This window comes from Pinus tabuliformis, chromosome Q, assembly GCF_031772625.1.
Source record: "Pinus tabuliformis cultivar Carrire ecotype Pingquan chromosome Q, CPIR1, whole genome shotgun sequence".
Classification (NCBI taxonomy): Eukaryota; Viridiplantae; Streptophyta; class Pinopsida; order Pinales; family Pinaceae; genus Pinus; species Pinus tabuliformis.
The window spans coordinates 933,579,533-933,601,186 of NC_142296.1; the positions used below are offsets into that span (position 1 = coordinate 933,579,533).

General features: G+C 41.0%; 1 protein-coding gene across 2 annotated transcripts in view; it reads right to left on the reverse strand.

Moving 5' to 3' along the window:
• Positions 1-21,654, reverse strand: part of LOC149222528 (oxidoreductase, 2OG-Fe(II) oxygenase family protein) — a 187,467-nt gene that overhangs the window by 123,813 nt on the left and 42,000 nt on the right. For both annotated transcript variants that reach the window (XM_089385499.1, XM_089385500.1), the window contains exon 3: positions 1,103-1,479. In XM_089385499.1, coding sequence (XP_089241625.1) covers positions 1,103-1,479 — 377 coding nt within the window. The remainder of the gene's footprint in view (positions 1-1,102; positions 1,480-21,654) is intronic.

Sequence of the window (21,654 nt, forward strand, 5' to 3'; positions counted from 1 at the left end):
GGCATGTTCAAAGATGGTCTCTAGCAAAGGTATAAGATAAGATAATTCTATCAATGTCCAACAAATAACCACAAAAGTAGGTCAACAGGACTGTTTATGGCTGGTCAGACCAAAAAACCAGTGCACCGCTCAGAAAACCGGGTTAATAAACTGGCCAGTTTGACCGGTTTCCGGTTCAGACCGGCAGTTTTGAAAACAGGCCCCACTTCACAACAGCGACAACAGGGCCCACTTCACAAACAAGTAGGAATTGGATACCACGGTACCAGAAGAAAGTTTATATGGAACAAAGCTCACTTTAGATTCATGAGATTATTTCCTTGGAAAACGATTCATGAGATCACTTGCAAGTACGGAATGCAAACTAATAAAGCACAAGATGAGTGTTATAATCCAATATCAGAAACTTCCTACACAAGATGTCTCATGATGCATATTCAATTTCTGGAGTGTTGTTTTCTTATATGGAAATGTCCAATTCCAAATATTCTGCAAATCTGGTTTTTTATATGATCTAGAGGATTTTTAAAAGACCCATGTGTTTGTGGCCCCTCACATCACAGACAAGTAGGAGTTAGAAACCATTGCACAAGAAGAAAGTTTATATGAAACACGGCTCTCAGATTCATGAGATCACTCGCAAGTACAAGATGCAAATTAATAAAGCACAAGCAAAAGCTGTCATATCTTCCTCTAAAAGTGAATATTAAAAATGATGTGCTGAAGTAAAACTAAAAATAAACTGACAGAAGTATAGCACGTGTACAAATAGTCTTTCCAGTCTCTCTTTTTCTTTGCTATTCTTGTGACTAAAACAAGTATGGGAACTGCAGATAATGTAAAAAAAATTGAAGATCAGCCGGGTAAGGAAACTCTATGTTGGTGAACATCCAGTTATCAAACCATGTATCTGATCCATTATAGCCATTGCCTGCTCAATATCATGTGCACTTGGTCACCATGGACAAAATATATGGTATCCAGTTTATAGATGAGATCTACAAAACTATTACAATGAAAATTCTTCATCTACTGATCTATATTTAAGGCATAATTTATACAAAGCAGGTGGTGGTCAGAGACTAGGAAAAATGCTCAGAACCTCTGACCAGTCGAACTGCAGTCCAAGCGTAGCCCAACGTAGTTTTCGAAGAAGCATAGATGCTGCAATTGCTTTTAATGGAAAACCAGGCTTTGCTTTTTTTTCCTTCAAATCTTTCTCATCCATGAATACCCAACTGCTTCCGTTGGGACCCTTAATAATTGTATTTGATTGTGAATCAGTTTCAACACCTGAATTAAGATTTCCTGCTTCAACCAATACTTTCTGATTCTGTGCAGCAGACCATAGATTGTGGATAGAACCATGAAATGCATTGTGATTTGTCCGGTTAGGAGGTTGAGGAAAGGTCACCAAGCTCTCCTTGATCCATAAAAACTGATCTTCCATACTCAAAGCTCCAGGAATGAAGAAAAAACCTGATGTAATAAAGACACATCAATTAGTGAAAAACAAAGGTCAGGGTCATCTCCCAATAGCAGTTAAGCACAGTTAGTTCAACAAGGAAAGAAAACACGATTATCACAGACCATGGCTATCGTTTTTACCTTAGTGACATTGTGAGATAGATGGCTAGCAATTTAGACATGGAGGCAAGAGAACAATGATGATTCTCAACTAAAATCAAACAGGTAGCAGTAAATGGAACAGCACTAAGACTTGCAGCATGATAGAGTGAGATATCACACCACTACAAAGAGGAAGGCCTAAGCTAAGGATGCTAGGAAGGGTTTGGAGTTGCCACCCAATTTTTGAGAGAAAACCAAGAAAACTGGGGGAGGGGAGAAAGTTATAGAGGAAGGAAATGGGTGTGCCACTAAGTCAATTAAAGTGTGAATTTCCTATCAATGATTGACAGCTGGTGACTTAAGGTTTGTAAGTGAGATTGACTAGGTTCATTTGTAGCAAAAGATGGATTAACTAGCTAAAAAGTAAAATGATACGAAGCAATGCCAGTTTATTCACCTCTTTCCTTTATGTGAGCTAATTAATCTACGAAAGGAAGTTACAGAGCTGAAATGAAAGAATATGTGACTTAACTAACCCTTCAAACTAAGGTCAATGAAGCAAACAACAAGCATTAAGTTCATTAACCAAAAATATTCTGCTGTGCAAACAAACTAGGAAGGGATCCTAAGGTTTATTATACTCCTAGGTTGGTGAAAACCCTTAGCTAAGTGTGAACTAAACTAACCTAAACTAATCCAATCTAGAGCAAGCTACTTGGGCTTGGAGAAACGGAACAAAAAACAAGCAGCAAAGAAGAGTTACAGACGGCCTTCACTTGCGGAAACAAGCAAGGATATGCAATTTCCAAATCCAAGGAAAAAGAAACAAACAACTAAAGATAAAGAAATAAAGTGCAGGTATGTATGGCCCAAGTGTCTTCAGTGAAGAAGGTTACCTGCTCACTCACAATTTTATGTTGAAGTTTCCTTTGAGGTGGGAATGAAGGTTGACCAAAGTGCAACCAAGGGCAGAGCCAAAAACACCACAAGATGCAACCAACTGATCCAATGATGAGAGATCCAAGCTAATGAAGAGGAAAGTACCAAATGTAGTTGCAGTAGCTTCCAATAGGTGGAGAGTTAATGGAAACAATGGATCCAAGCAAGCCAAAGGGCGTGGAAGGTGAAAAGAGATCACTTCTAGAAATCCAGCAAAGTTTTGATAGGTATGAGACAAAGTTCGATGCCAAAAGGAAGCTTTAACAATGAGCAAGGAAACAATATAAATATAAAAGGGAACACTTATGTGGTGCAACTAGCTGTTAAACTCATTGTTGGAAAGGTATTTTCTCCATAATAATCAATTCGCGAGTTTTGATAATTTGTTTGGGACATTACAAGGAATTTGGCTGCCACGAACACTTAAAATTCCAAGCATCGATGAAATTACCCTTCAAACCCTCAAGCTGGCAAGAAAACCAGTGCTGATACCATTGTAATGTCCCAACTAGATTTTCGATTCCAAACTAGATTTTTGCATTAACTCTTCACAATTACCATGACCTTGCCATTGATTTTCAGCTCATTATTAATGTAAGGACATTTCATCAAACATACTGCACACCATTTAACATGAAACACTCATTTAATAGTAAGCACAAGCAACAAACTCAGCCTTATTATATTAAACATGAATCTGAATATACATGAGAACCTGTTAAGACAATGGCACATATGGCTGAAGATATAAATGGCTAACAACGACCTCTCCAATCAAATTTGTTATGCCCAATGAGAAACCTCGATGACTCCTCCTTCAAGACCAGCTAGGGTGGAGTCTTTCAACACCGAAGACTAGTTATTTTAATCAACTAGGGTGGGTAAATGCTCCATCGAAGAAGATCATGCTCAGGGTTATAAGCCCTCAAGCAAGTGCAAAGAGCCAAAGTAAACAATCCATCAAATATCCAAACATGCCTAAAGAATGATCTTGAGCTCTCTTTTATAACCTTTGGCCATCCCAATACCATGGGCAAGTATTTATGGATACCAATACCATGGGTAAGTACTCCACAGGTGCCAATACCATGGGTACCATTACCTTGGGCAAGTAAATACATAATAATGTGACCTCATAAAGTTCCCCGGCCCCCTATTCTCCTAGCCATATTTTAATCTCATTAAATCAATCATTTCCCCTACATTGCTCACTCGTAAAAGGGACATGATACCCGATACACTTGAGTAACTCACTCCTCACTTGAGAAAATCTCTTTCTTAATTGCATGTGCCACTGTATGGTGTGTATTTCTCCTCTCCTTATCCTTGCTTTTATAACTTCACATTGAGCTAAATCCCTAATCCTAATCTCCAAAGTGATAGATGGCCAAGATTAGATCTCGCCTCACTTGAGATCAACAGATGAGATTAAAACATCTGGGGGTAAACCAATTTCCCCTTTCTTTATAAATTTTGATCCTGAGGCCTGTGGGTTATGGGCCACAAACCTATCAGAAGCATTCATTCGCACTTAGGCCTTGAGCCTTTAAAATCCAAGACTTCACATCCTTCCGAAAATACATGGATGCACAGGGGAATACACAGAAACTCCGCTCTGAACCCTTTGATCGGACTTCAAAAACATTATGGCCCCAACTATAAAACGTCGGGTCCGCTCCTCTAATATTTCCAACAGTGCTCCTCCTCCGATCTCTGATCAGCCCGATCTCTGATCAGCCAGTGCTTCATTGCACTATCGCAATATCGGCCATCGGCTATCGGCGTATCGCAATATCGCTATCGGCACTCCATTGCCCGCTGTCATTTGACTTTCTGATTTGCGATCAGCGATTAGATCGCGATCGTCGATCCTGACTCTCGATCCGACAATTGACGATTAATCGCAAGATCACAATCGCACTGTTTCAAGGGCTAGTTCCGATAACTTCGGAAGGTTTCCTCCAATGCGATATGAATGAATTACTCTGCAGTGATTCCATCCGGGCCATTGATCTTACAGATCTAACGGTCCTTGTGTATTATTTCTTCAACCTCTTCTTGGACTTGATCTCTCCTGCGGTTGATGGGTTTACGTTACAATCACCGTTCTTTGCCATGCTCTGTTACGACACGCACAACAGTTATATATATAACAGTTAACTCTATATCTTTAGATCGCCATCAATCCTTTCAATGATCGATGGTCGATCAACAATATAGCAACACAGAACATTCAAACTATCTCCAATAATACACAAGCGCATCAATCAACACTGAAACACACACTTTTCTATTATATATAGAACGATTACAAGCTAAGGCATTTCAGCATTAGAACGAGTTCTCCTCTCGACTACATTTTGAACACTCAGGCTTACAAATCTCTATCTATTGCTCTCCTATCTCGTCTCACAATATATATATAGAACATGCAGGTTCATCGTTTACAGGAATATTCCTCTCCTTGATTTCCTCAACAAACCCCTCAACTCTCTATACGCATACATATGAATAAATGGCATATTACATTAATATTTAATTAAGTCTTCTAGAGACTTATCGCTTCCATCAAACTAGCTCTATTATAACAAAATTTGTCCCCTGTTTTGCTCTGATGGTCCACTACCTCCTTGCTCCGCTTTAAAATTTGCATTTTGATTAAGGGGGGTCAAATGCTCCTGCATCAGACTCCCGAGGCACAAAAATTTATGACCTCATGGTCATATGCTTCTCCTTATCCCTTAGCAATTCTACCCACTTCTCAGTGGAACTACCTTCATCATATTCTATGAGCTGCAACCAACCTCTGCAGTAACAGTCTTCTCTGCTACACGATACCTCACCAAGCTTTCTCCTCTGAGCTTAGTCTTTTGGCATCCTTCTGGTTCTCTTCTCTGGAACCAATTGAGCACTCCTTGCTCTAGGTTGCTGCAATTCTTCTCACCTTCGGCTATCGTTCTCTGCACGACAGTAAAGACCATAAACTCACCATACTTCAACAATTGTACCTCCTTTCCTTCTGCTTGCACTCTTTCCCTTCTCGCAGGAAATCTTTCCCTTGCTCTAATACCAAATGATGAAAGGAGATTTTGGGGGTAAACCAATTTCCCCTTTCTTTATAAATTTTGATCCTAAGGCCTGTGGGTTATGGGCCACAGACCTATCGGAAGCGTTCATTCGCGCTTAGGCCTTGAGCCTTTAAAATCCGGGACTTCACATCCTTCCGAAAATACATGGATGCACACGGGAATACACAGAAACTCCGCTCTTAACCCTTTGACCGGACTTCAAAAACATTACGGCCCCAACTATAAAATGTCGGGTCCGCTCCTCTAATATTTCCAACAACGCTCCTCCTTCGATCTCCAATCGGCCAATGCTTCATCGCATTATCGCAATATCGGCCATCGGCTATCGGCATATCGCAATGTCGCTATCGGCACTCCACTGCCCGCTGTCATTTGACTTTCTGATTTGCGATCAGCGATTAGATCGCGACCGTCGATCCTGACTCTCGATCCGACGGTTGACGATTAATCGCAAGATCGCAATCGCACTGTTTCAAGGGCCGGTTCCGATAACTCTGGAAGGTTTCCTCTGATGCGATATGAATGAATTACTCTGCAGCAATTCCATCCGGGCCACTGATCTTACAGATCTAACGGTTCCTGTGTATTATTTCTCCAACCTCTTCTTGGACTTGATCTCTCCTGCGGTTGATGGGTTTACGTTACAATCACCGTTCTCTGCCATGCTCTGTTACGACACGCACAACAGTTATATATATAACAGTTAACTCTATATCTTTGGATCGCCATCGATCCTTTCAGTGATCGATGGTCGATCAACAATCTAGCAACACAGAACATTCAAACTATCTCTAATAATACACAAGCGCATCAATCAACACTGAAACACACACTTTTCTATTATATACAGAACGATTACAAGCTAAGGCATTTCAGCCTTAGAACGAGTTCTCCTCTCGACTACATTTTGAACACTTAGGCTTACAAATCTCTATCTATTGCTCTCCTATCTCGTCTCACAATATATATATATATATATAGATAGAACATGCAGGTTCATCATTTACAGGAATATTAGATCGGATCACTGAAAGAATCCGATCAATCCACGCCATGATTTCCTCAACAAACCCCTCAACTCTCTATATGCATACATATGAATACATGGCAGATTACATTAATATTTAATTAAGTCTTCTAGAGACTTATCACTTCCATCAAACTAGCTCTATTATAACAGAATTTGTCACCTGTTTTGCTCCGATGGTCCACGTCCTCCTTGCTCCGCTTTAAAATTTGCATTTTGATTAAGGGGGGTCAAATGCTCCTACATCAATCACTAAAGTAAATATTTTACTTTTCCTAAGTTTCTTTAGCTCAATAGCCAACATAATTAATGATGTCTTTTTCCCAAGTTAAACTTAGGCTAACTCACAATAGCAACTTACTCAATTCTTCAGCAAGTATACTAAAGAGACTTTGAGCAACTTCTACACGCCTAGACACTTAGGCCTGTGTAGAAGTACCTGCCTAAGCTACAAACATCAACAATTCATTCATGTTATTGGAGAAGCTATTGGAACTTGATGACATAGTCAACCATCTTCGAAAGAGTTACTAGCATAACTAACTTATTATTTATTCATTGTTGACTTGTCATAGGAGTTGATTATGTTATTACAGTGTTTTCCTTGGGGAAGATGTATATTTTATTGTTTCTTTCAAGGAAATGAGAGTGGATCCTAACAACACGTTTCTAATTTTGGTAAGGATTTTCTTGAGGATGATAAAAGAAGTAACATTGTATTGAATTCCTTGGAGAACTAATGGATCTAGGAAAACATTTTTTTTAACTGTGAAATGAATTGATAACAAACATATAAGGGTTTGCTCTCTCCCTCATTTGCATGGTTGGGGAATTTGGGGATTCAAAATTTGTCTCCTTGGACTACATTATACATCATTTTGGCAAGCTTAATGGAAGATTGGAGGTATCATTTTATCACATTTGAGGCTTATTTTTTGCATGTTTTTAATTTTGTTGAGTAATTGTAGGAATCTCTTGCAAAGAATGTGCTATGAAGACCTTGTAATAGAGCATCTACCATTTGAATAGGAATAAATTATAATGTATGGAGATTTTCCTTCTTTATACCTTTTGTTGTTATATTTCTACATATATTAATTCTTCACCATCAAACAAGTTGTTGTTGTAACTAGCATATCATTGTAGGGCAGCACCATCATCAACTTGTTCAAGAGTAGCACTAATAGGGCTCTCCAAGACTCATTACAATAGTTATTTCCAACATTATTAAGGTCGTGTTGAAATTTCCTTGCACCCTAGGTCAAGTCTATACCTTAGCTACGAACACAAACATACTTGAGATGCCCAACAATGAAGCACTCTGCACAATAGAATATATCAACAAAGAAATCAAGAAAATACACAAGATTTATTGGCCCAAACATTTTCTTATTAGTCCATTAACAAGAAAATCATAGGGCTCTCGTACTAGGGGTCATGGCCCTTTACAAACCCTTGTACAAATATTATTATACAATAAAATACAAGTCTATCCTTTCACTATTACTACTTGGGTTGAGGCCTAATCCTTCAGCCCCTCATCTGCCCATAAAAACAAATACAAAACATCTCAACTTACATGGCGTTTGTAGTCCTTAGCAATTAGCCCTTTCCGTCGTCTTTGTCCTCGATCCCAGCTATCCTTTGCCACCAAATAGTAAAATACTACCCAACCAATTCACTTTAGTTTCACAATCCACTTCTGCTGACCTGGCAGGTCTATTAACATCTCCTTAAGCCTGGGCTTATCTCTTTAGCCCATAGACTTCTTGTTGTCACTATTGTTAGTCCTTTAACACCTCAGTCAGCCTCTCCTTGCTTTGGACTGCTCCCTTTAGCCCTCGTTCCACTGTTAGTTAGCCCTCTTTAGTAACCTTCTCTCAACCTTCTTAAGTTTGTTCAACCTTGGCCTAACACAGGCCTTCTAACACTTGGTCCATCCTGTGGCCCCTCACACTAGCCCTCAGCTACCCTCGGTCTACTGTTATATACGTTCAGTTAGCATTGTTCACCCTACGGCCCTACTCCTAGGGCTAAGGCACCCTGTCGCTTGCCTTTCACAACCACAAAACAAACCTGCAATTGGCCTTACTAGGCCTTAAACAACACTCAGCCTATCAAAATTAGGCCTCTGCCACGTTCTACCAAAACCTCAAATTATCCTTGCTTGCTTGTTGTCATGCTTCTTCTCCTCCAAACTAGTCACAGAACTAGGCCTCCTCTAAGACAGTCAACTCAGCCTCTACCACATAGATTTGTCCTTGCTCATCCTCCTTCTCTAGGTTGTGGCTCTCCTTCTAGGGCTATCTCCTTGCAAAAGTGTAATCCATCACACTTATGACTAGCCTCTCCCTTGGCTCCATATTTATACCTCTTGTGTGAGTGTCTTAGGAGCTCTCTTTTTCCTTGAAGAGGCCCTACTACACCACTCAACAACAAATTAGAATCTAATATTAGTTTCCTTGGGTTCCAATCCCACTGCTTTGGGTTCAAAACCCCAAACTTGGGTACTTTGTCCACAAACACTACATTTTTTGAGTTTTCTCCTCACAAACCTAGCACCCAAGGCTTGTGGGAGTACCTCCCAAGCTACCCAATTTTCAACACTCCCTCTTAGCAAGGGAGGTACTTCCATTCCTCGAAAGTAACTCTTCTTCCCACACTAGAACACAACCTCCTCCATGACTGCTCTCCACCATGGATCATACACCTCGTCATCCATCACAGATGCAAAATCTACAGTGTGAATAGTACTCTTCTTGGAAGTGTCCTTACTACTAGAAGCCTCTTGGTCTTCTTCTCTTGATAGGCCTTTAGGCCATTTCGTGGCTCCTCCTTGTCAGTTGCGAAAGTCTCCTTTCTTCCCCCGCAAGCCTATTGACCAAGTGTAGATCAAACTCCCATTCAATCAGGCTCTCAAATATTTCTCGCAATCCCGTCATATGCTTTGATGATCCACTATCTATGAACCAAGCACCCTCACGAATGGTGCTCCCTAAGTAATAAAAGTTTAGAGAAAACTCCTCGTTGAACCTTTTCAAGAAATCATCTTTTTCGAGTGTAGCTGAAGCAGCCACAACATTCTCTTGCTTCTTCTCATTCCCTCCTTTCTTCCTTCGCAAACCCTTCCTCGCCTAATGACCAAACTCACCACATGTAAAGCATTTCACTTTACTCAAGTCCTCCTTCTTCTTGCCATTGTCGAACTTCCATTTTCGCTTCTTCAGCTTACTAGCGAGAGCCATATTCTATTCATCAAAATTCTTCTTCTAAAGATCCTCGTCCCAAAGTTCCTCCTGGATGAAATCATCCCATAACCTATTCCAATTTGGCAGATTTGCTCGTGAGACTATATCTTTGATAAATGGCTTCCACTGCTCAGAAAATCCTTCGAAGGCAGTCCTCATCAACTCGAGTTTTGGCACATCATCACCAATGGCACTAAGCTCGTCATGAACTTGCTAAATCCTTGTGAGATACAAAGTCACATTCTCTCCATTTGCCATCTTGATCTTCTTGAGCTTCTCCCTCAATACCATCTTTCGCTTCTCGTTCTTGTTCTGAAACAACGTTTTCAGAGCCTCCTCCCACATATCCCATGCAATATTCTTCCCTATGAGATGAGGTATCAAGTGATCCTTGACTCCATCAAGAATGATCAACTTGGCCTTCGCATTTGACTTTTGATGCCTAGCCAACTCAATTGCGTCGGTTGGAAAGCGATCTTCTTATCAGCAAATTCCCATAGATCATTCACCAACAACACTAGCTTGATCCTTTCCTTCCATGGACTGTAGTTGGACAGCCCCTCCAACTGGTCCTCATACCTCAAGCCAATAACCATCTTTGACAAGTTGTTTGTCCTTCAACAACAAGTCTATGAAATTTTAATATTGTTGCAGTTATTGGTTATTATTCTCCTATCAAATTTGATTATTTGTCTTCTGCAATTTATTTGCGGCAAATCCTGAATAAAACACCACTGCAATTTCATGGAAAATAAATAAACCATAAGAACTGAGAAAATATTGCACACACAAATAATGGACACCAATATTCTTGGACAAATTTCACTGGAAAATCCTCAGTGTGGGTAAAACCAATTCTGCAGACGAGGATTTTATTTATTCTTCAGCAAAAATCTATGATCAAAAATTACAATTGTTTGTCGTAAATTAGCAAACCTCTCTAGCCCCAAGGGATAGCTCAATTGGTCGAGTTCTCGTTGCTAAGTACCTTGCCAATTGGGAGGTCACGGGGTCAAATCTCCTCAATGCCCTTGGGGTTAGGCCCGACCAGATAAGTCAACGGGTGGATCTACCTGGATTATTATCCATAAATGTAGCGGCCACTCAATGACCATGAACCACAATTGAAAAAATTTAGCAAACCTCCGGAAAATTATTTGTCACTTCTGCAAGTCAATTTGGCTTCCTGGAGACAACTTGGCCCCTCTAATCCAATTCGGCCTCCTTCTGGCTCACTAAATCGAACCACACGTGCAACCCTGGCAACTCGACCCTCATTGGCAAACTCGCATTAGCTGAAATTAAACTTGACCTCCTCTGGAATTCGACTTCTCCTAGCAAAATCGGCTTCTCCTATGCAAATTGTTCACTCCAACAAATTTCTCTTTGCTCCAACAACTCGGCCTCTCTGAAGCAACTCGCACAGCTGCGAAACTAGGCCTCTTCTACAAATAAAATCGATCTTCCTCTAACTCTGAGAAACTGGAAATCGTTGTGAAAGATTTTCTCTAACTCTTTTGTCTTCAATCACTATTGAACTCAATCTGCTAGTGCCCTCACGCTATCATTGCGCCCTTGCTATCACAACAAATCTGTGTCTATGATATGTTCTCCAAATGCCCATCGATTTCCTCTTATAATCTCTCATTGAGCAATCAACGGCCACAATCTAATCTCAATCGATGGCGGAGATCGTCTTGACCCCATCACATGAATTTTCTAGAAGTCACTAAAGTAAAATCGATTTACCTCAATTAATCCCGATTAATTAATCCATTTTCGTAATTAGACTTGGGAAAATTAATAAATTAGCTAATTATTCTAATTAATGTAATTTATCCTTAGAAACTTTTTCTCGGTATGGTAGAAAATCAAACCACTGTGTTCCTTAGCCTCATAGACACCATCTGAGACTAGAACACTTGTCTGAGCTACATAAACTAACACTCCCTTTTAGCGAGGAAGGTGTTTTGCATAACACCCATCTTGTCTTTGAGGAAGATGAATCTTGCCTTCCCCAAAACCTTCATCAGTATGTTTGTTACTTGTTCATCTATGGGTATATACAATGTTCCACCAAGGTTCCGAGACGAGGGGGCGAGGGAGCGAGGATACGCGGGAGCGACCTATGCAAAAGCTCCCCGCCAATTTTTAGTAAACGTGGGGGGACGACAAGGTCTTAAAAACTTATAAATATAAAATATAATTTATAAATTGACTCCACTATGAAAATTGGGTTTGAATTGAAAAGTTGCAAACCATGATCATTGATATGAATATCATTATCTAATATCATATAAATTTAAAATTCTAATTTATAATCATACATCATACATTATGATTAAAGTTTAAACCATATTGACGTTCCACTTCCTACTACGAACATTGAATACTGAATAGTGAATATTGACATAAAATTATAAAAGTCAAGTCTAATACACCATACATCAAGAGTCAAAAGTTTATAGAATTATAAAAGACTAAAGTCAAGTCTAATACATCAAGAGTCAAAATTTTATAGAGTCAGAATAACATAAGAACATGAACATATCAAAAGATAAACGAGCATAATTTTGCTCAAGCCTCAAGGTAATGCCCCGCTAGTCTCTGCATCCAGTTGTTGAATGAATAAATCAGGATCAACCATATCACCATTTGAATATGAATCACTAGCATTCTCAAACATGCTAAGTGGCACACCAACCAACCCCATCTATCTCTCATCAAGTCTCTCCTCCATATCTACATATGCATCATCCTCTGGATCAACATCCCATCGTGTTGTTGGTCCCTTCAAATACTCAGGTGTCTTCCTATGCTCAAGACATAGGGCATTGTGCACAGCAACTAACTTCTCTGCTCTTTTAGAGGTAAGCTTGTTCCTCTTGATAGAGTGGATGAAGCTATATGTGGAACAATTCCTCTCTGCTGCAGAGGAACTAGGAACATCTTGCGAATGGAGTGAGGGGCCAGGGCGAATAATGAATTAAATTTATAAAAAAACGAATTGAAACCCTAAAGTATTAAAACTAATGTTAAATTTTAATTATAAACAAAAGTTTATTTAAAAAAATTGGGCCCCTCGACCCCCCACGTCCCCCCACGACCCCCCTCAACCCCCCACGTCCCCCCACGACCCCCCTCGACCCCTCACGACCCCCTTTTCAGAAACGACCCCTCAGCACAAGGAAACAACCCCCTGGAACGTCCCCCTGCGTACCCTGTTTTTTGGGAGCATGGGGAAACGACCCCTTCTTGTCCCAAAGTCCCCGAAGTGCGGGGAACTAGGAAACTAGACCCCTAGGGGGGGCGAGTTCCCATGGAACACTGGGTATATATTGTAGCTGAACAATCCTGCATTGCACACAATCCCTGATGAAGTGGTACCTGGTGTCTATATGCTTGGACCTGTCATGAAACATCGGATTCTCAGACAAGCTTATGCAACTCTGATTGTCGCAGTGTATCACCATCGTCTCAACTCTCTGACCAAATAGGGCTACTAGCAGCTTCTGAAACCATATGGCCTCACATGTAGCCATTCTCATTGCTATGTACTCTGCCTTTGTAGAACTCAATGCCACAAGCCTCTGCTCTTTGTTGTACCAAGAAATAACTCTCGATCCCATGTTGAAGCAACACCCTGAAGTGCTTTTCCTGTCCACTATATTACTTGCCTATTCTGCATCAATATAGCCCACCAACCTGACACTGTCACCTCAAGCATACTTGATCCCATACTCAATAGTGCCACACAAATACCTCAGCACATGTTTAGTTGTCATCCAATGCACTCTGTTCGACCCTGCCATGAACTGATTGAGAGAGTTCATTGTATAAGATATATCTGGCCTGATGTTGACCAAATACATGAGAGAGCCTATCAACTGCCTATATAAGGTGGGGTCTACACCCTTCTCCCTAGATGCATCTATCTTCCTCCAATTCATGACCATAGGTGTAGACATGGCTCTGCAATCCTCCATCACGAACCTCCTCAGGATCTCGATACAATATGTCCCTTGTCAAAGGAAAATCTCTCCATCTGTTTGCCACATCTCCATTCCTAGAAAACACTGCATGAACCCCAAATCCTCCATCTCAAACTCAACTGCAAGATCCCTCTTAAACTCCTCTATGAACCCAGTGAACCTGTCAGAAACAAGTCATCCACATACAGTACAACAATGAGAACCACACCCCCAAACACCAAGTAGTAGAGGTTAGCATCCTCCTCACTCTTCACGAAGCCCATTCCCTGCAAGTATTTGTTGATGTGCTCATACCACGCCCTGGGAGCTTGCTTGAGCTCGTACAAATCTCTATTCAACCTACATGCGTGGGTCTCTCTATTGTGTGCTACAAAACCCTTCAATTGTTCAATATACACTTCCTCCTCCAACTCACCATTCAAGAAGGTCGTCTTGACATCCATCTAGTGGATTTGCCATCCCATCTGTGTTGCTAATGAGATCACGGCCCTAATGGAAGTATACCTGGCTAAAGGAGCGAATGTCTCCTTGTAGCATATCCCCTCCTTCTGAGAGAAACCCTTGACCACAAACCTCGCCTTGTATTTTTCGATGTTGCCATTTGCACCATGCTTGATCTTAAAGATCCAACATGATCCAACCACTGCCCTGTCCGTCAATCTAGGCACAAACACCCACACATCATTCTACATGATTGAGGTATACTCCTCAACCATTACATCTCACCACACCTGCTGTTGTGCAGCCTCCTGATAGTTGGTAGGCTCGTTATCAACTAACTGACTGACTAATTCCATGTAGCCAATGTACCTCATGGTTGTCTCTATTGCCTACTGCCCGTCCTAGGAGTCCCCACAAACTCTTGATTATCCCTAAGTGTCTACTAAACCTCACGATTCCTTCTACCAACAGTAGAGTTAGGAATATCCACCTCTATATCCTCCTAATGCATCTCCCTGATTTTCTCCTCCATACTCTGTGAAGTCTCAAGAACACCTGCACCTAAGCTAGTGCTCGTACTTGTGACCAATATTCATGTTTTGTTAGCCCTAATCTTGTTACTCAACTCTAGGAGCTTTTGTCAACTACTTACTCTAATCTTCAACTACTGGCAAATCTCTGGACCTCATGTATGCCTTATCCTCTAAGAACTTGACATCATTCCTGAAGGATGACTATAATCCATCTGGCCCCTAGAATGAAAATTCGATATGCCTTAGAGGTCTCACTATAGCCAAGAAAGTAGTCTCTCTCTGCAGTCTAATCTAACTTCGAACGTGTGTCTCCTGGAATGTCACAATACGCTAGGTTGCCAAATATCTTGAAATGACTGACATATGGCCTGTGTGTCTGCTGGAATGTCACAATACGCTAGGTTACCAAATATCTTGAAATCACTGACATCTAGCCTCTTCCCTATGAATGCTTCCTCTAGTATCATCTTGCCCAGTGCTCTATGCGGGACATTGTTTTGGATGTAAATTGTCATACTACATGCCTCTGCCAGTAAATAGCGTGGGAGATCCTTGTCATACAACATCGCTCTCACTGCCTCTGAAATAGAGCGGTTCTTCCTCTCGGCGAACCCATTCTCCTGAGGGTTGTAAGGAACCGTCCACTCTCTCTTGATTCCTGGCCTAGTACAGAAGTCTTGGAACTCCTTTTCTATGTACTCACCTCCATTGTCTAACCAATGAACCCAGATCTTCCTACTTGTCGCATTCTCTACTAGAGCTTTGAACTCCTGAAAGCGACTAAAGACCTCATCCTTGGTCTTCAGCAAGTATATCAAGGTCTTCCTGGAGAAATCATCAATAAAAGTCGCGAAGTACTCGTATCCCCTGTGAGACTTCATAGACATTGGCCCACATATATTTGAATGCACTAAGTCAAGAATACCTTTCGACCCGTTGTCACTCCTTGGAAACGCTACTTTCGCAAACTTCCCCAATACACATCTTCTGCAAATGTCATCATGCTTTGTGCTCATCTTTGGAACACATGTCACTATCTCACGAAGCAATCTCAGTGCTCCATGATGTATATGGCCCATCCTCCTATGCCATAGCTCCCCCCTGATCCCTCGGATTGTTGCTACCAACCAGTGCTATAGGAGTCTCCATTTGCAACTTGTACCACTGCTCACTCCTAACTCCAATCACTATTAGGTGATTTCCAATCTTTGTGCTTCAACAGCACCTGCGCCCCTTTAAAGAGAACATCGTACCCTTTATCTTGGAGGATAGATAAGGAAATCAAGTTCATAACCAATCCTGGCACATGCAACACATCATGAAAGGGAATTAGCTTGCCATTCTCCCTCTGAAACAGAACAAACCCTCTTGCAACTGGGTTGCACTTAGACTTGTTCACCATCTGGATCTGGAATCTGATGTCCTCCTCTTTATAGTTGGAGAAGTACTCTCTAACTCATGTCATGTGGAATGATGTTCCATTGTCTATATACTAGACTCCCTGTGAAGTTGAGCTAGATAGGCAAGCTATTAGTGTGAATTACCGATCCATCATGCCGAAGAGCTCATCTGCACTTCCTGAAGTTGTTATCTACTTCTTGCCCTTCTTCTTTGTTTTCTTCCTCTGTGGACAATTGTTGAGATAGTGGTCAAACTCATGATAGCCATAACATTTGACCTTCGAAAGGTCCTTCTTCTTCTCACCTTTTGGGTTTGGCCCCTTGCTGGACCCCTTCTTCGCTTTCCCTTCCCAGCTAAGGCCACGTTCTTTTGTTGCCACTCACTCTTCTGAGTCCCACTGCTACCACTGACAAGATTGAGTCTCAGCTCCTCCTGGGTGAAATCGCTCCATAATTGATCCCAACCTGGTAATGTATCTCATCCATTGATCACTTGGACGAATACATCCCAATGCTTCATAAAACCATTCAAGGCTATACGCACCATCTCGTCATCATCTAGTTTGTCTCCCACCGCAGTTAACTCGTCCTTTACCAATCTAAGTCAAGTGAGGTAACTCGTAACATCCTCTCCCTTTTGCATCTTCGTATTCCTCAGCTTCTCTCTGAGAAGTAGCTTCCTATTGGTCGTCGCATCCTGGAACAGTTTCAAAATAGCATGCCATATCTTCTTTGTTGTATCCAACTCAACAATATGCGAAACCATATGGTACTTGACTCCATCAAGGAGTATCCTTCGTGTTTTGGCATCTTCCTTTTGGTATGTTGAAAGTTGTGCTAGATCCGTTGGAACGACTATCGCACTAGTCTTATACTCTTTGAGACCATTTTCTTCCAACAATGAGGAAATTCTCGCTTTCCAAACACCAAAATTTGAGGCTCCATCCAATCTGTCCTAATCTCTCAAACATGTCGAGGTCATTTTCAAAACCTTAGAAAATAAGCAAAACCCAAATAAATTAAAGAAAATAAATTGGGTTCTAAACTCTCGACTTTTCTCTTCCTGTGCTTGCATAGAGCCTTCTTCTACCCTCAAATTTGCTCTGATACCATGTGAAACTTTAATATTGTTGCAATTACTCATTATTATTCTCCTATCAGATTTTAAAATTTGTCTTCTGCAATTTATTTGCAGCAAATATTAAATAAAACACTATTACAACTTCACAAAAAATAAATAACCCACAAGAACTGAGAAAATATTGCACACACACACACACATAAAATAATGAAGACCAATATTTTTGGACAAACGTCCCTGGAAAAACCCCAGTGTGGGGAAACCAGTTTTGCAAATGAGTATTTTATTTATTCTTCAACAAAATTCAGTGATAAAAAATTAACACTGTTTGTCGTAAATTAGCAAACCTCTGGAAAATTATTTGTCACTTTTGCATGTTGATTTGGCTTCCTAGAGACAACTCAACCCCTCTAATCCAATTCGGCCTCCCTCTAGCTCATTGAATCAAACCACACATGCAGCCCTGGCAATTCCTCCTCACTAAAAAACTCACACTAGCTGAAAATAAACTCGGCCTCCTCTGGAATTCAACTTCTCCTAGCAAACTTAGCTTCTCCTATGCAAATAGTTCACTCTGGCAAATTTCTCTTTGCTTCGGAATCTCGGTCTCTCTGAAGCAACTCACACCACTAGGAAACTCGGCCTCCTCTGCAGATAAAATTGATCTTCCTCTAACTCTAAGAAACTGGAAATCGCTGTGAAAGATTTTCTCCAGCTCTTCTGCCTTCAATCACTATTGAACTCGATCTGTTGGTGCCCACACGCTATCACTGCGCCCTTTCTATCACTGCAAATTTGTGTCTCTGATATGTTCTCCAAACGCCCATCGATTTCCTCTTATAATCTCTCGTTGAGCAATCAACGGCCACAATCTAATCTCAATCGATGGCTAAGATCATTTTGACCCCATCACATGACTTTTCTAGAAGACACTAGAGGAAAATTGATTTACCTCAATTAATCCCAATTAATTAAGCCATTTCCCTAAGTTAGACTTACGAAAATTACTAAAGTGGCTATAATTCTAATTAAGGTAATTATCCTTAGAAACTTTATCTGTGTATTGGAGAAAATCAAACCACTGTGTTCCTTAGCCTCATAGACACCATCTGAGACTAGAACACCTGTTTGAGCTACATAAACTAACAAATTCAACTCATCTCCCTCTTAAGTTAATCCTTATGCACACTTTGAACCAACTGCTCTTCAAATTAGCTTTGATCCCATGTTGAAATTTCCTTGCACCCTAGGTCAGATCTATGCCTTAGCTAGGAACACAAACACACTAGAGATGCCCAACAATGAAGCATTTTGCATAGCGAAATATGTCAACAAAGTACATAAGATTTATTGGCCCAAACATTTTTCTTATCAATCCATCAACAAGAAAATCATAGGGCTCCCATATGAGGGATCATGGCCCTTTACAAACCCTTGTACAAATGCTAATATACAATAAAATACAAGTTTGTTCTTTCACTGTTACAACTAGGGTTGAGGCCTAATCCTCCATGCCCTCATCTTCCCATAAAAACAAAGACAAAACAACTCAACTTACTTGTCGTTTGCAGTCCTTAACAATCAGCCCTTTCAGTCCTCTTTGTCCTTTATCCAAGTTGTCCTTTGCCACCAAATACTGCCCAACCAATTCACTTTAGGCTCATAATCCACTCCTGCTGACCTAGCAAGTCTATTGGTAGCTCCTTAAGCCTGGGCTTATCTCTTCAGCCAACAGACTTCTTATTGTCAGTATTGTTAGTCCTTTAACACATCAACCAGCCTCTCCTTGCCCTGGGTTGCTCCCTTTAGCCCTCGGTCTACTGCTGGTTTGCCCTCTTTAGCAGCCTTCTATCAAACTTCCTAAGTCTATTCAACCTCGGCCTAACACAGGCCTTCTAGCACTCGGTCCAGCCTATGGCCCCTCACACTAACCCTCAGTTGCCCTTGATCTGTTGTTATATAACCATCGGCCAACTTTGTTCACCCTGCGGCCCTACTCTTAGGGCTAAGTCACCCTGTGGCTTGCCCTCACAAGCACAGAACAGACCTACAGTTGGCCTTACAAGGCCTTAAACCGCCCTCGGCCTATCAGAACTAAGCCTCGGCCCTGTTTTACCAACCTCAGACTACCCTTGCTTGCTTGATGCTAAACTTTTGCTCCTCCAAACCAGTCACAGAACTCGGCCTCCTCTAGGACAGTCAACTTGGCCTCTACCAAACAGATTCGTCCTTGCTCATCCTCCTACTATAGGTTGTGGCTCTCCTTCTAGGGCTATCTCCTAGCACAAGTGTAGTCCATCACACTTATGACTAGCCTCTCCTTTGGCTGCATATTTATACCTCTTGCGTGAGTGTCTTAGGAGCCCTCTTTTTCCTTCAAGAGGCCCTATTACACCACTCAACAACAAATTAGAATTTAATATTAGTTTCCTTGGGTTCCAAGCCCACAGCTTTGGGTTCAAAACCCCAAACTTGGGTGATTTTCCCACAAACACTCCATTTTGTGGGTTTTCTCCTCACAAACCTAGCACCCAAGGCTTGTGGGAGTACCTCCAAAGCTACCCAATTTTCAATAGGTTGACTGTAGTATGTTATTTGCAGCCCTTTCCTCCTCACAAACCAGCTCTTATTAGAATGGTCTTCCTTGATTCCTGTAATGTTCCCTTCTCAAATTGTGATGGAAATTCCACTAAATTTCTAAGTTTACATAAGTTGGCTCACTGTGGAATTTTTACAAATAGTTGGTACGCAAAGTGTTGCAGGTGTATGCTTCTTGTCATTTTATTTTTTTATTTTTGACACACATATAATGCCATAGGATACTTTACAACAGTGCCATAGCATTCATAATGGACTAAGTAAGCATAAACTCAGTAAACAACATTAGTGACAGTCATTTAAATTTCATTCTTCCCTGGAATACATATTCAGAAAATGAACAGTGGCAATAAAGATTACAACCATAAGGAGTTAGGGGAACTGTTAAAATTGGCAACTAGGACCAAACTCATGGCTGATAATATGTTCATTAGATTCCTCTCGTCGAGAGGTGTAGTATTGATCTAAAGATCATCCGATTCCGATAAGTATTCATGGAGATATGAATTTATTTTGATTATGGAATTATTATCAAGCCGACCTACAACTCATGTAGGCTCAAAATCCCAACAGTCGCATCTATTCAAACATCAACAGTTGTGTATAAATACAGGAGGAATTTTCCTCATTTGCACTCACTCATCTCATCACATCTCTCTCTCTCTACTGCGCAAAAAAGAGTCTCTTCTCTACTACGCAGAAAAGGGTCTCTCTCTCACACATGTGAAGCCGGAAGCTGCTGAAACTGAAGCTGCAACTGCAGATCCAAACTTTGACCAGTGTGGACCATCAAACCTCCTCTTCTGATCTGTGTTGTAGGTTCATCTAAACCTCCTCTGAAGGTTGCAATTTTTGGTGGTGGAATCAAGTCGATCCGACGGACAGTTTGCGAGATATCGACTGCCCTAGTTTGAAGGAAGCTGCTGAAACTGAAGCTGTAACTACAGAAGTGAAGTTTGACCTGCGTGGACCAGAAGATCTCCTCATCTTAACTACGTTGTAGGTTCATCTGAACCTCCTCTGAAGGCCGCAACTTTTGGTGGTAGAATCAAGCAAATCCGACGATCGGTTTGTGAGATATCGACTGCCCTAGTTTTGATGATGAAGCCGCTAATGCTAATGTTGTTGATCTAGGGTTTGCTACTACTGATATAAATCAGATTTATTGTACTATTTCTCTCTGCTGAATTATTGAAGATAAAAAAAGATTTGATCAAAGGGTTTCCCCACACATTGTGGGCTTTGTCCCTGGCTAGCCGCCACATCTTGTGTCTCTTGTCTTCGCTTGTTTTCTATCGATCGTTTAATGTTCTATCTGCACTTTACTTTATGTAGATGTGATTGCTAATTTCTGGAATATAATAAGAAAAAGAAGTAAACTGTTATAAGCATAGAACATACCATAACTTAACATGGTATCAGAGCTGAGGTGACGACAAAACCCGAGCAAGAGCAAGAGAAATCACCAAAGAGAAGATTGGCAAGGCTATCTTAAAAGAACTATGGGGTCCTCAACACTCTTTCCTGCCGAAGACAAGCTCCATGAAAAAGCTGAATATCACGGATGGAAGATGTCTATCGATCTAACCCTAGAAGATCAAGGAGTGCTGGACCATGTAAGAGGCAATATTGTTGAGCCTCCATCAAATGCATCCACTGCTGCCTAGAACAAATGGAAAAATGGAGAAGTCAAAACAAAGAAGATCATCCGGGACTCTATCAACAAGCACTTGGTGG